Here is a 16166-nt window from a genome sequence, read left to right on the forward strand (position 1 = left end):
AGCAGGAGGGTCACTGGTTCATATGGAAGGAGCACAGGTATCGAAGACCTAGTCGACACCAGTAGAGAGCATGGTCGTAGTGCAGTCTCCATGGAGACCATGGACTCCTATGGACTCACATGCAAAGGAGGGCCAAGCACAGCCACGAGGAGGACCAAGCTCAAGGAGCAGGCACAGCCACGAAGAGGACCAAGCTCAAGGAGCATGCAGATGGTTACCACTCAGGGGCTCGAGAGACAAGAGCCAAAGGAACTGTCACTGATCAATGTCACTGATCAAAGGAGGAGGAGCAGTGTCGAAGGAGTCGACACCAGGTCATGAGGAGGAGGAGCAGTGTCGAAGGAGTCGACACCAGGTCATGAGGAGGAGGAGCTGTGTCGACCAAGAGGCACAGGGGTGCCAAGCAGGAGAGGCCCCTGAGCAGTACTCGATGAAGAAGGTACTCTATGGAGAGAGAGCAGGAGCAGCATCGCTGGCGATGCTGAGAAGAGGTATATAACCATGCTTTCTCATCATCATAGGTCGAGTGGATCCTCATCCACTCTACTCACCATACAACTAGTCAATACTTTAGAAACACAAGTACTCATTAGTTACAGTCAGCATAGCAGCAATCTATCAAGGTTGCTCCTCATCGTAGTGTGTGTGTTGTATCACCACTACCTGACGTCCGAAGGCGCCCATAGCAGGTTAGCGGTCCGGATATAGATAGAACCGAAGGCAGTAGTCCACTGCGGTCCGGGGATCACTTCAAAGCATCAAGTCAACACACTGGACACTCGTGTTGACGCCACCAACCTTATCACCAACACCATCAACCTCATTATCATTGACATCACCAACCTTATCATCAACACCATCAACCTCATTATCATCGACGTCACCAATCTCATCACCAACACCATCAACCTCATCATCATCAACACCCACACCAGACCTTGGTGTCATCATAACATTGATATTGATCGTGCCGAGCTACCCCTGAACGGAGTGTCCACAGAGGTCAGCCGAAACCTACGATAGTATATACAATGAACGCCACCTGCTGTCACTGCACAACTTGATAGTCACTGATACCGAGACAATAGCTGTCACACAGTTTAATAGTCACCGAGTATCTCGACAGACCGACCTGGGTTTCAGGCGCGAGACCCCTGACATTAGAGTGGATCGTTCAAGCAGCTCCTCACGATCACCATGACGGACCCAGACCTCAACAATAAGCTCGATAGACTACTCACTCTATTGGAAGCACAGCTAGAGCTTACCAGACAGGGTCATCGAGAGGAACGATTACAACGAGCTCAACTGAGCAGGGAGGAGACAATGGACCTCTCTCACTCGGAAGACCAAGCAGGAGGAGGAGATGAGTCTATGATAGGAGACCCACATACTCCTACTCCTGCTCCACGATCAAGACGATCAGTCTCATTCAACCTGGATGAGCAGGAGGACATCAACTATGAGAAGTACGCTTCACCTACTGGGCCAAGATATGTCAAGACTAAGCTGGACCCCTACAGCAGGACTAGGACGGATCCTTACCCCCTGGACCACGAGGAGGATACCAGCATCATGGCAGAGCTTAACCGGTCAAAGCCCATTGCCACCCCCTTTCCAAAGTTCAATCCCCGAGACATGGAGATCTTCATTCTAGAAGTCGAAGCATGGTTTAAGTTCAACCAGGTGTATGAGCAGTCTAGGATGATCAATCACATGGGTGCTCAACTGGAAGGGACAGCAAGAGAGTGGTGGACCTCCAAGCTCCGCATTGATAGAGCTAGAGAAGGAAGGTTGTTCAATGATTGGCACTACTTCACAGAGCGACTGTCAGAGCAGTTCAACCCACGCAATGCTAGGATGGAGGCATACAACAAGCTGTTGGCTCTCAGACTCACAAGTGATGCTCCTGGTGCCGCCACACGTCATGTAGAGCGGTTCAGAGACTTGGAGGGACAGGTCAACCTAGATGACAACGAGCTAGTGATTGATCTCTTCAGAGGTAGTCTCACTCGCAGCATACAGGAGAAGTTCGAGAGGAATCCACCTGGGAAGAGATGGGAGTGGTATCGAGAGGTTGAGGAGATCGATCGACAGAGGATGCTACTACAGCAGTCCTCGGCTAGACACTCACTTCCAAATGCCACATCACCTCCACTAAGAACTGGGTCTCGGCCAAATCAAAGTTCAATCCCCATCCGACAACCCACTCAACCTTATCCAGCTCGATCACCATCACAAGCAACTACACAAGCAACTATACAAAACCTAAACCGACCCCTTCCTCATCATCCCACCCAACCCTCGAAGCAAGGAAGCCCTGCTCCATCAGGTATCAACACCTGTCATGTATGCAAAGGTATCGGCCATTGGGCCAGAGACTGCCCCAGCAGGAGGGTAGACCCTCTTAGCTCTCGACCCATGGGACCAAAGGTTATGGTCACCACAGCAGATCCCTTCGAGGAGGCCACCGACTCAGGAGATGGCCACACAGGCAGCACTGAGACGGGTGACCCCGAGGCCATGGACCTCAGCTCATACCAGCAACCCATGGACCCCGATCACGAGGAGGAGCACGATGATGATGACGACGAGGGAAACGTCAGTGGGGTGATGCACTGATGGCATGCATTGCTCTACAAACCTCCTCGCCATCACTCTGTATATATCAAGATTGTCAAGTATGTTTCTCTACCAGTGGAGGCAAAGCAGTACTGGAGCTCTCTGGAATGGTTCAAGACCATCCTGCTCGGATACTAGCTGATACCGGTGCTGGTTTGTCCATAGTCTCAGATTCTTTCATTAGTAAGTACCAAATACCCATAAAACCCATAAAAACAAGATCGATCCATGGTGTCACTGGGCACCAACTCTCCATCAATAGTTCTGCGAGCATGCAGGTATCTATTGGTACACACAATCTGGGTGTGGTCGAAGCTTCAGTGGCCGACACTGCGGACTATGACCTCATCCTGGGGTTCACTGAGCTACGGAGGCTCAAACCCACCATACAATGGGATACGGGCCAGCTGGAGTTCAAGACTCAGGGGCAGGACCGACCCCCAAGGAGACCCCCTGAAGCAGCAAGAGCAGGGGACCTAACCATGAGGAGACCAACCCTTCATGGTAACGAGTTTGTCTCAGCAGAGCGCATACTACGAGCAGCTCTGGAAGATGGACCCATAGGGTTCATGCTGTTAGAGGAGCCACCATCATCACTCCCGGCTTTTGGTTTTGTACCTACAGGCGCAGACAAAGGAGTCGAGATGGAGGTGGAGGTAGATAAGGTGGTGACGGCTGCAGACATACCAAAGCCATACCAACACCTGCGAGATGTGTTTGATGAGGTGGAAGCAGACAAGCTGCCCCATCATACCGAGCATGATCTCCACCTCGAGTTGATAGAAGGAGGTAAGCCACCTCAAGGGCCCCTATATCTTAAGGGACCCAAGGAGATGTCCGAGTTGAGGAGATACTTGGATGAGAACCTCGAGAAGGGGTTCATAAGACCATCGAAGAGCCCGGCACGATCACCAGTGCTCTTTGTACCAAAGAAGGATGGAGGTCTCAGACTCTGTGTGGACTACAGAGGTCTCAACGAGATCACTGTCAAGAACAGGGCACCATTGCCCCTCATCGAGGAGCAGCTGTTCTTACTCAGGAAGGCAAGGATCTATACCAAGCTAGACCTTAGAGCAGCATACAACCTCATCCGGATTGCTAAAGGAGATGAATGGAAGACAGCTTTTGGCACTCAGTTGGGACTCTATGAGTACCTAGTGATGCCCTTTGGCCTAGCCAATGCTCCGGCTCACTTCCAGTCATTCATCAATGACATCTTCCGAGACATCATTGGAGTATATGTAGTGGTATACTTAGATGACTTCCTGATCTTCAGCGACACTGAAGAGGTACATGTGAAGCATGTCACCGAGGTCCTCACTCGCTTAAGGAGCAACAGGCTCTTTGCTAAGCTGTCGAAGTGTGAGTTCCACACCAAGACAGTCGAGTTCCTGGGGTACATCATCAAGCCAACGGGCATAGAGATGGACCCAGAAAAGGTGCGCACTGTCAAGGAGTGGCCAATGCCAGAGTCAATCCATGACATCCAGAGGTTCCTGGGTTTTGCCAACTTCTATCGAAGGTTCATAGCCCACTTTGCTCGCATAGCCAAGCCCTTGACAGCACTGGTAAAGCCTATAGAACGGTTCAAGAAGTTCGAGCTACCAGAGGAGGCCCAACAGGCCTTCCACAAGCTCATCCAGGCCTTCACATCAGCAGGAGTGCTTCAGCACTTCGACTACCACCTTCCAACAAGGTTGGAGACTGATGCAAGTGACTTTGCTATAGCAGGAGTACTCAAGCAGGAGCATGAAGGACGATGGCATCCAGTGGCCTTCTACTCTAGGAAGATGTCTTCTGCCGAGAAGAACTATGAGATCCATGATAAGGAGCTCCTAGCTGTGGTCGCCTGCCTCACTCAGTGGCGACACATGCTAGCTGGACTACCGAACCAACTGGTCATCCTCACTGACCATGAAGCCCTCAAGTACTTCAAGTCACAGAGACGCATCACAGGTCGACAAGCTCGATGGGCAATACTACTAGCAGACTTCGACTTCATATTGCAGTATCGACCAGGAGACAAAGGTGGTGAACCCGATGCTCTCACCAGAAGGACAGACATGCAACCAGCCGGTGAAGAGCAGGATCACAATGTGAGGCAACTACTGCCTCCTCGAGTGTTCAAGGAGACAGCAGACCATGACTCGCTCCTAGTGGCCCCCATGATCTCGATGGAGTCCATAGCATCAAAAGGTCTCAAAGACCTGGTCAAGATCTTCCAGCCTTTAGACCAAGAGCTACAGGAGATACATAGGAAGAAGCCTTTCGAACTCAAGGATGACCTATGGTACAGTGGAGGAAGGTTGGTTATCCCCAAGGTGATCATGCCAGGGAGGACCAACAACCGACACTCAAGGAGTGCCAAAGAGGTAGATGGACAGTCTCTCTCTGTAGAGCATCTGCGATTCATGGTGATGACCCAATGCCATGATGGTATCACTGCTGGACACGTAGGAAGAGATGCTACCATCAAGGCAGCTCAACGACATTACTGGTGGCCAAACATGACAGCTTGGATTGCAGACTATGTAGCAAGTTGTCCTGTATGTGCTAGGTACAAAGCTCCTCGTCATCGTCCATATGGTTTGCTACAGCCACTAGCAACCCCAGACAGGCCCTGGGGCTCCATATCCCTCGACTTCATCGAAGGACTACCACCATCGAAGAAGTATGACTCCAAGACCTATGACTCTATCTTAGTCATTGTCGACAGGCTAACCAAGTTTGCCATACTAGCTCCAACCCATAAGACAGTCACGGCCAAACAGACTGCAGTATTGCTATATGGACACATGGTTAGACTCTTTGGATATCCAGATCACATGGTCTCGGACCGAGGCAGGCAGTTCATATCAGGAGCATGGAAAGCATTTGCAGAACAAATGGGTGTGAAGCACTCACTTAGCATGGCCTACCATCCTCAAACTGATGGTCAGACAGAGAGAGTCAATCAGGTCATAGAGCAATATCTCAGGATGTACTGCAACTATGAGCAGAATGACTGGGCCAACCTGCTGGACACTGCGGCCTTTGTATACAACAACACGGTCCACAACAGCATTGGTGTCTCACCATTCTTTGCATGCTATGGATGGAACCCCAAAGCTCATCCTGACATCCCTCAACGACTAGGAGTCAATGATCCAGGTCGCTTCGAGTACCTCATGGATGGAAAGGAGCGTTGCAAGTACCTCCAGGAGCAGATCAGAGAGGCACAACGTAGATCAGTAAACCAGTATAACAGGAAGCACAAGGACATCGAGTTTAAGGTGGGTGATATGGTCTATATCAACCGACGAAACTGGAAGACAAGGAGACCCACACCCAAGTTAGACACCCGGTTTGCAGGACCCTACCCAGTTCAGGAACGGGTAGGACGCCGAGCTTATCGAATCACATTGCCAGCAAACCTTAGGGTGCATGATGTGTTCCATGTCTCCATGCTCGAGCCAGCAAGAACAAGTTCTCTTCCTCAACGTGCTGAACAGCCCACCATACCATCACTTCCAGATGAGGACCTCGACTTCGAAGTTGAAGCACTCATCGACAAGCGTTCACACAATGGGACTACGGAGTACAAGGTGTTGTGGAGAGGGTACTCAGAGGAAGCTGCTTCATGGGAACCAGTAGAGAACCTCAACTGTCCCGACCTCATCCAGGAGTATGAGGTGTCGGAGGGGGGACGAGTGAGTAGACAGAGTGGAGAGAGGAGGAGAGAACAGGAGGAGTAGAGAGAGGAAGAGAGAACAGGAGGAGTAGAGAGAGGAGGATGACGTTGAGAGAAGGAGGAAGGATGACGGGGACGATGTTGTCAAGGAAGAGGAGGAGTCAGCATGAACCAGACCAGAGCATGCCTCGACGGAGCTCGGCTCTTAAGAGGGGGGTAGTGTCATGGGCCTGGATGCTCAAGAAGCAGGAGGGTCATGGGTTCATATGGAAGGAGCACAGGTATCGAAGACCTAGTCGACACCAGTAGAGAGCATGGTCGTAGTGCAGTCTCCATGGAGACCATGGACTCCTATGGACTCACATGCAAAGGAGGGCCAAGCACAGCCACGAGGAGGACCAAGCTCAAGGAGCAGGCACAGCCACGAAGAGGACCAAGCTCAAGGAGCATGCAGATGGTTACCACTCAGGGGCTCGAGAGACAAGAGCCAAAGGAACTGTCACTGATCAATGTCACTGATCAAAGGAGGAGGAGCAGTGTCGAAGGAGTCGACACCAGGTCATGAGGAGGAGGAGCAGTGTCGAAGGAGTCGACACCAGGTCATGAGGAGGAGGAGCTGTGTCGACCAAGAGGCACAGGGGTGCCAAGCAGGAGAGGCCCCTGAGCAGTACTCGATGAAGAAGGTACTCTATGGAGAGAGAGCAGGAGCAGCATCGCTGGCGATGCTGAGAAGAGGTATATAACCATGCTTTCTCATCATCATAGGTCGAGTGGATCCTCATCCACTCTACTCACCATACAACTAGTCAATACTTTAGAAACATAAGTACTCATTAGTTACAGTCAGCATAGCAGCAATCTATCAAGGTTGCTCCTCATCGTAGTGTGTGTGTTGTATCACCACTACCTGACATCCGTAGGCACCCCATAGCAGGTTAGCGGTCCAGAGATAGATAGAACCAAAGGCAGTAGTCCACTGCGGTCCAGGGATCACCTTAAGCAAGCATCAGTCAACACACTGGACACTTGTGTTGATGCCACCAACCTTATCACCAACACCATCAACCTCATTCTCATCAACACCCACCAACCTTATCACCAACATCATCAACCTCATCATCATCAACACTCACACCAGATCTTGGTGTCATCATAACTGAAGCATTGATATTGATCGTGCCAAGCTACCCCTGAATGGAGTGTCCACAGAGGTCAGCTGAAACCTACGATAGTATATACAATGAATGCCACCTGCTGTCACTGTGCAACTTGATAGTCACCGATACCGAGACAATAGCTGCCGCACAGTTTGATAGTCACCAAGTATCTCGACAGACGGACCTGGGTTTCAGGCGCGAGACCCCTGACACACCCTTTTCGTAAGCAACACTGGCAACTGTAACCAAGACAGTATGTGGATTCTCGACTCTGGAGCAACACATCACATGGTATGTGATGGGAATAAGCTCATTGCTCTGATGCCAAAGAAAGGATCCATAGATACTGCCGGGCATGAATGGTTGTGAGTACAGGCAATAGGAGACACAACCTTGCAAGTTGGAGATGTTAAAATACCCCTCACAGATGTACTTTACATTCCCAACCTTAGCAAGAATCTATTGTCTGTCCCAGCATTAACTGAAGATGGTGCATGAGTGATATTTGAAGAATCTGGAGCTACAATCCTCCAACATGACAGAAGCATGGTTAAGAGCAAGACCAACTGATGCCAGAAAAGATGGGAAGTTCATGGCAACTCCCTAGCAGCACAGCTCAATGACACCCTTGAGGGCATTGATGATAACATGACACCAGCAAGGCCTGCAAGCCACACAATAAGCAAACTATGGCATGAACAATTTGGCCACCCTGGCAGAAACAAAACTAAGCAAATCCAGGCTCATTACTTGGGAAAGGATACACAGCTCGAGCACAACACAAGAGACTGCAACTGTTGCAGTCAAGCAAAACAAACACACACAAGAATGGCAAGCAGCAAAATGGAACAAGCACAGGAGCCACTAGAGTTGATACACATCAACCTAATGACAGACTTACAAGGACATCCAAATTATCACCACACACTGGTAGTTGTCAATGATGCCTCATCCTACATGTACATGAAACCGCTCCTAAGCAAAGCAGAAGCATTCCCCACCCTAAAAGCATGGACCAAAACAGCAGAGATAGCAACAGATCGCACATTAAAGTGTATTCACAGCAATAATGGAATGGAATGGTCAAGCTTAGCAGCAGAGGAATGGAAGCGGGAGGCAGGGTTTAAGTGGCAGAAAACCACTCTGTATGTCAGCATACAGAATGGGAGAGCAGAGTGCACTATCAGATCACTCCAAGAGAAGATGTGTGCAATGCTTGTCCAAAGATTGGTGCCAAAAGGACTATGGCCCTATGCCATTATGGCTGCTGGACATGTACTTAACTTGACACCATCAGCAAATGCCAACAGATTTCCATATGAAGACTTTCACTGCACAACAGCTCACAGCTTGGCAAAACAATTGCATGTCTTTGGCTGTCTCATGTGGGTTCACCTCCCAAGGAAAGATCATGCAGGTAAGCATGGTGCAAGAGCCATACCAGGAATCATGATCAGTTACAATGATGAGTACAAGGGATGGAAATTCTTCACTCCAGACCACATGCCATCCATCCGGTGGAGCAATTCAGCTACATTCCATGAACACAAAGGTTGGCATGATCGACCCAAAGTACAAAGCCCACTGCAGATCAGGTTTGAGAGCCTCAAAGCAGAAAGTGCCAAACCAGAGGCAAACGACCTCGAACCTGAACCAGAAATTGAAGAGCTTGACATGCAAGACTCACTCCAACATGCACCAATTGGACAACTGATCAACGATACTGAAGACAACCAATCGGAGATAGCAGTTGAAGACATGATTGGGGGAGCGAACACCACCACCCTAAACCTCACACCAATGATGAAAGAAGCACTCACCAGTGAAGATGCACAGCAATGGCAAGAAGCCATATGCAAGGAGTTGGATGGACTGGAGGCCATGGGAACTTGGGAAATCATGGATGTACCACCAAACACCAAACTCGTTGACTCTAAGATTGTCCTCCATCTCAAGCTGGATGCCAATGGGGTACCTGTCCAACATAAAGCAAGACTTGTCACACGAGGATTCACACAATGAGAGGGCATAGACTTTGAAGAAACTTTTGCACCAGTGGCACAACTCAGTGCAATAAGAGCCCTATTGTCACTGGCAGTGGAGCAGGACTGGGAGGTCCATCAACTTGACATCATGATGGCCTACCTCAACTCCACACTCAAGCACATCATCTATATGAAACCACCAGAAGGGGCAAAGGTACCAAAAGGAAAAGCTTATCAGGTAGTAAAAGGGCTATATGGACTCAAGCAATCAAGACAGGAGTGGAACATGGAGTTCAATAAGTTCCTGCAGCACTCAAACTTCCATAGACTTGATTGTGCACCATGTATCTACACCAGAGGAAAGGGGGACAACTTTGCAATAGTGATTATCTATGTTGACAATACATTGATTATATCTCCAAAGCTAGAAACAGTCAAATGCATCAAGGAGGAAATAGGCAAGAAGTGGAAGATGGAGGAAGGTGGTGACATGTCTCACTTCCTTGGAATCAAGATCACCAGGGATCGTGAAGAAAAGACAATGGACCTCAGGCAGACCAGTTACATTAAACAACTACTGGATGAACACCTAGACAAATGCAGGAGAAAATCCAGCATACCACTCCAAGACATACTGGCCCCAGAGACAGCAGTGAGCACAGCTGAACAAAAGGAATACCTGCAGATTGTTGGCAAGCTCCTATGGCTCTCGAATGGAACACACCCAGATATCAGCCAAGCAGTAGGGGTCCTTGCATGCTATATGACTCAACCATCGAAAGAGCATTACAATGCAGTGCAGAAGGTACTACAATACCTAGATGGCACCCAGGATGTCCATCTACAATATGGTGGCAACAAGGAACAAGATTTTCTAATGGCACATAGCAATGCAAACTGGGCAAGTGATGCCACCACACAACGAAGAAGCTCATCAGGCTCAGCAGTGTTTGTACATGGGAACCTGGTCGCATGGAAGTCAGTGTCAGCGGTCGCGCGCCTAAAACCTGAGATCAGTAGTAGTATCTGTACTATCACCGATTCTGTCGAATTATGTGACAGCACTAATGGTATTTCGATTCTTAGTGAAATATGTGACAGAGCCTTCTCTGTCACCTTTCTCATTAGAATCTGTAGTTGTATTATTGTTATGACAGATTTTGACTAACTGCTGTGGACACTCCATCCAGAGGTAGCTCGGCACAATCAAACTATAATATGACTCTAAGTGATCTTGATACTGACACCAATGGTCTGGTGTGGGTATGGAATGTTGATGCCGACACGAGTGTCCAGTGTGTCGACTAAACGCTTGAAGTGATCCCCAGGCTGCAGTGGATGTCTGCCTTCAGTCTATGATTATCCAGACTGCTGGTTGCTATGAACTGCCTTCGGACATCAGGAAATGGTGATACAACACACATGCTTCAATGAGGAGCAATCTGTTGATTACTACTTATGCTGACTGTGAACTAATGTTACTTATTGCTTGAAGTAATACTAGTTGCTTGATGAGTGTAGAGTGGATGCCCATCCACTCAACCATTTGTGACGAGGAGGTAGGACTATATACCTCTTCGCAGCGTTGCCAGCGACACTGCTCCTCCTCCTTCTCTCCAGAGATTACCCTCTTTGTTGAGTACTGCACAGGGATCTCCAAAGAGGCAGCTCCTCCATATCAAACCTTGTCCCTCCTGTCTTTCCTGAGCTGTGTCAACTTCATTGACACTGCTCCTCTTCTTCATGTCCCTTTTGCCAGTGTCCTATACACAGATCTCCTTCCTTTGACTGGTGATGGTTCTCTTCTACTCCTGTTCTGTGGCCCCTGAGTGGTAACTGACCGCATGTCACTGAGCTCGGTCCCTCTCGCATGTGAATCATCGTACGGACAACCTTGCTACTGATCTCCACGGAATCTGCCACAAGGTCTCACTTGTTGCAGATTCCGGTGGGATTCGTGATATCGATGATGCTCGTGCCGATTCCGCTGTGATCTGCCATAGAGCTGATTCTACTGCCGATCTTGGTGAACTCTGTCGCAGCTCCTATGATCTACCCAATTCCACGATTCCTGCACTACCTTCATATGAACTTCGGTCTTTCCTCATACTGCGCACCCAGGCCCATGACAGTCAGCATTACAATGCTGCACTGCTTTGTCGGCAGTGGAAGCAGAGTTCGTGGCAGCAACTGAAGCTGCACAAGAAGTACTTTTCTTCAGGCATCTCTTCAAAGCTATTGGAATTGATGTTGGCACCCCCACAATCTTTTCAGACAACACAGGCACCATTCAGGTTAGTAAGGATCCAGCACAACATTGGAAGTTGAAGCATATCGACACCAAGTACCACTTTATCAGAGATAACGTGCAAGATGGAAATGTCAAAATCAAATATATTGGCACCGAGGACAACTTGGCCGACATCTTCACCAAGCCAGTGGGCAAGGAAGTATTATGACATGCATGGCAGGGGTTGGGACTGACACCACAGCAAGGTACAGTGGCTCAGCAGTTCCCTGCCTCCCTGCTGAGGGAGACAGTTGAGGGAAATGTAACAATGGTTGGAGACGTGTTGGAACTGAACAGAGCCTACAGGGTCCATGGAGGGCAAATAACCATTGATGATATGAAACCACATGTTGGTGGCTATGCATGTGGGTTGCATAGGCATTACCATAACAACTTAGGAGTGATGTGAGGGGTGAACTAGTCATAGATGGGCACAGGCTGAAGGTAACCACCAAGCATGCACATATATATATGCTTATGTAAATAGCACTCAAAAATGACTCATCAGTAACTCAGCACCAAAATTCTCAACTTCTATCCATTCGCACGACAACCCTTGCGAAGAGTGCCGATCACGCTTGCACACAGCCAAAGACTCGAATTGCAACCTCGACTTTTTTCTTTTTCTTCTGCAAGCATGTTGCAAATGCCAATCTCACATTCAGATCTCGAACGAAAGTTGCTTTGCTGCTCACCATCTTCGAACACATTGCTCTCGATGCCAAGGCACATTCAGCGTAGCAAGATGGTTCGGGTGATATGGATTCCAACTTGTCCAGCCTATACTTTACACTTTAGATAAGGCGCCTTGGGGAGCTTAGAAAGGTAAACCAGGCTTCAACTTGATCCTTGCCTCCCTCTGCCCTTCTTGCCACTCCTTCTTACTCTCTCGCATCTTGTCCAATCTCGCTTCCACATCCGCCCATCTCCTCTGTTTATCCTTGTCCACTCTACTACCCTTAAAGATCCTCGCCCTTCCTGAGTAGGGTCCTACATCCTTGACATGCAATCGTGCGGCATGCATCGCCTCTTCCCTCTCTTGCTTGCTTTCCCTTTGTTTCGGTTTTACTACCCTTTCACCTAGCACTTGACCTCTTACCCAAACAGCCGGGGGTGCAGAGGCGGAGCGGGGGATGTATTGGTATTGGCTAGCTTTTTGTTCGAAAGCATGAGACTTTGCTAGACGGTGCAAACGTTGTTGGATGCACGTGCTTTTCGGGCCGTCGGGGAGGGAAGAGAGTTGGTTGGTGAGGGCAGCTTCTTTGACAAGTTTCGCTTGTCGTCGGAGTGAGTATTTGGGGGGTGCCCAGCAGCCGGTAATGGCGGACTTTGTGGGTTCGAATAGGGATACAATTTGTGTTGGTGGAGATGAGGAGAGCCTGGTGGAGGGGAAAGAGGTGGAGAGATTGTGAGAGTTGAGGAACCGATCGAGGACTGTGCCATATGAGGAGATGTGCTTAGAAGCGGGGCGTGTAAGCGTTTGTCTGAACGCCATGCTCAACAATACTTGTCTCGATGCCTTCGAGCGCCGGTGGTGATCGAGTGTTGGTAAGATGGTGATGGTGCAAGGTTCAAGATGCGAGATGCCAAAGTTGAGAGTTGTATGTGTGTGTTTGTGTGAGAGCAAAAGTGGAAAGATTGTGTCTTCTTATCGGCCGGAAAATATGTCCGGAAAATAAATCGCCTCTATGTGACAAGTGAAGCTCTAACAAAGACAAGAATTACCAGAGGCGGCTGAGTTCAGTTGAGGGAAGTAATTTGCCCGAGGTGCATGAGGAAGCAAGGACTGCTAATGAATGGCATGCATGTGTTATGCACATCAGTTGCCATGACAATTCAGGAGCCAAGCATAAGGACACAACCAGGAGAATGCAATGAGTACATGAACAATGTGAGGGGGGGAGGGCAGCATATCTAGAGGTCATGCTGAGTCATATATATGTACCTGTGTAGCAGAGCATCTGTAGAAATAATAATAACAACACATGATTACAAAGCAAGAATCCTCAACTGATTAAGAGTCTGAAGCTCAGCAGCTTCCAGCACCTTGCCACTGGGATGCCACCAAGAGTAGATAGCATAGCCCTGCTAGAACATACCATGCAGATAGTCAGAGATGCTCACTCCAATTGGCAGGAAGACCAAATCCTTGAATGTGCTTTCACCATGATGAACTTCCAACCCAATGCCAGTCAAACTGAAAAGATCCCCAAGTCTGTACTTAGCATCATCTTGCAGATTGTCAAGCTCAATGAGAACAACTGGGCCATTTGGGAACCCATGTTCATGGATTGCATTTGCCCAATCAAAAATGCCAAGTGTACCCTCACTGGAGAAATCCTGGTTGGCCATGATGACTATGACAAAGAACTAGACAGTCACCTACTAGGTCTTATTCTGTCCTCATGTGACCACAGACCCAACAGCCACATTGACACTTATGCAGTATGAGAGCATGATGAGGAGGAACAGCTAGGTTCCTCACTGTATAAGAAGCTCAGAGCTGCCCTCACAATTAATGATGAAGTAAAACTCTCTGCCATTCATGATCACATCCATGAAATCAAGCTACTCAACCACAATGTCATCAACCTGGGTAAGGAACTTGACAAGATCTGGAATGATGCTGCCAGGCTTGGTAATCATATGGATGAAAAGCTCAAGAAATCAACCCTCTACTGCTGCATCAAGGATGACTGGCTATACACCCAAACTGTAGACTCCCTCAAGGCCACTCAACCTGGTTGCAACTATGAATATGCATATCATGCACTAGCCAAGAAGTGCCAAGAAGCCGAGCTCTCAGGTCATATCTGAGCTGCAGCCAGAGTCACAAGCAACAGAAGTTCAACAGGCCAAGCTGGTGAGCATAGGCAGGTTCTCAACCAAGAGGGCTACAATAGGGGTAGGCACAACCCCACAAACCCTAATGAACCAGCCAAGTGCTATAAGTGTAGGCAACCTGGGCACATTGCAATCAATTGCACCAGCAGTCAGGAGTGAACTCCTACTCAGCAGGGATAGGGATTTGGGTGCACCCTTTTCGTAAGCAACACTGGCAACCATAACCAAGACAGTACATGGATTCTCAACTCTGGAGCTACACATCACATGGTACATGATGAGGATAAGCTCATTGCTCCAACACTGAAGCAAGGATCCATAGATACTGCTGGGCATGAATGGTTGCAAGTGCAGGCAATAGGCAATGCAACCTTGCAAGTAGGAGACATTAAGATACCACTCACTGATGTACTTCACATTCCCAACCTTAGCAAGAACCTATTGTCCATCCCAGTGCTGACTGAAAATGGTGCATGTGTGATATTTGAGGAGTCTGGAGCCACTATCCTCCAGCATGATGGAAGCATGGTCAAGAGCAAGACCAACCAACACAAGAAGAGATGGGAAATCTATGGCAATTCCCTAGCAGCACAACTCAACAACCCCCTCGAGGGCCTTGACAACAACATCATGCCAGCAGAGCCCACAAGCTCTACCACCAGCAAGCTATGGCACAAATGATTCAGCCACCCCGGCAGAAACAAGACCAAGCAAATCCAAGCTCACTACTTGGGTAAGGAAACACAGTTAGAGCACAATGCAAAGGACTGTAACTGTTGCAGCCAGGCAAAGCAAACAAGAGCAAGAATGCCAAGCAGCAAAACAAACTGAGCTGAAGCACCACTGGAATTAGTACACATCAACCTGATGACTGATCTACAGGGTCACCCCAACTACCACCACACACTAGTGGTGGTGGATGACTCATCATCTTACATACATGTGAAACCACTCCTTAGCAAAGCCAAGGCATTCCTGGCTTTAAAGACATGGATCAAAGCAGCAGAGACAGCAACTGACCACACACTCAAGTGCATTTGTAGCAACAACAGATCAGAGTGGTCAAGCTCAGAAGCAGAAGAGTGGAAAAGGCAGGCAGGATTTGTATGGCAGAAAACCACTCCATATGTTAGTACTCAGAATGGAAGAGTGGAATGTATGATCAGGTCCCTCCAAGAAAGAATGTGTGTGATGCTTGTGCAAAGATCAGTGCCAAAAGAACTATGGCCATATGCCATCATGGCAGCTGGACATATGTTAAATTTGACACCCTCTGCCAATACCAACAGGATCCCATATGAGGAGTTTTACCACAAGTCTGCTCAAGGCCTAGCCAAGCACCTGCATGTCTTTGGCTGCCTTGCATGGGTGCACCTCCCTAAGAAGGATCACACAGGCAAACATGGTATGAGAGCAATTCCAGGGATTATGATTGGCTATGACAATGAACACAAAGGCTGGAAATTTTACACTCCAGACTACAGCCCTTCAATATGATGGAGCAACTCAGCCATGTTTCATGAGGCTAAAAGTTGGCATGACCAACCTAAGACACAAAGCCCACTGAAGTTCAGGTTTGAGAACCTAGAAGCCAAAGA

General features: G+C 48.6%; 3 protein-coding genes across 3 annotated transcripts; 2 read left to right on the forward strand and 1 right to left on the reverse strand.

Annotated features, from left to right (window-relative positions):
- Window positions 1-1197: 1197 nt before the first annotated feature.
- Window positions 1198-2622, forward strand: UHO2_05404 (uncharacterized protein; the record flags this gene model as incomplete). The annotated part of the gene is made up of 1 exon (XM_041560220.1): window positions 1198-2622. One exon carries the CDS (start codon window positions 1198-1200, stop codon window positions 2620-2622), a length of 1425 nt encoding a protein of 474 aa, XP_041416154.1.
- Window positions 2623-12541: 9919 nt separating this feature from the next.
- Window positions 12542-13219, reverse strand: UHO2_05405 (uncharacterized protein; the record flags this gene model as incomplete). The annotated part of the gene is made up of 1 exon (XM_041560221.1): window positions 12542-13219. The coding sequence occupies one exon, from the start codon at window positions 13217-13219 to the stop codon at window positions 12542-12544; it is 678 nt and encodes a 225-aa protein (XP_041416155.1).
- Window positions 13220-13890: 671 nt separating this feature from the next.
- On the forward strand, window positions 13891-15249 carry UHO2_05406 (uncharacterized protein; the record flags this gene model as incomplete). Its single annotated transcript, XM_041560222.1, has 3 exons — window positions 13891-14101; window positions 14177-14530; window positions 14825-15249. 3 exons carry the CDS (start codon window positions 13891-13893, stop codon window positions 15247-15249), a joined length of 990 nt encoding a protein of 329 aa, XP_041416156.1.
- Between the last annotated feature and the right edge of the window lie 917 nt (window positions 15250-16166).

This window comes from Ustilago hordei (assembly GCF_900519145.1).
Source record: "Ustilago hordei strain Uho2 genome assembly, contig: UHO2_contig_13, whole genome shotgun sequence".
NCBI lineage: Eukaryota > Fungi > Basidiomycota > Ustilaginomycetes > Ustilaginales > Ustilaginaceae > Ustilago > Ustilago hordei.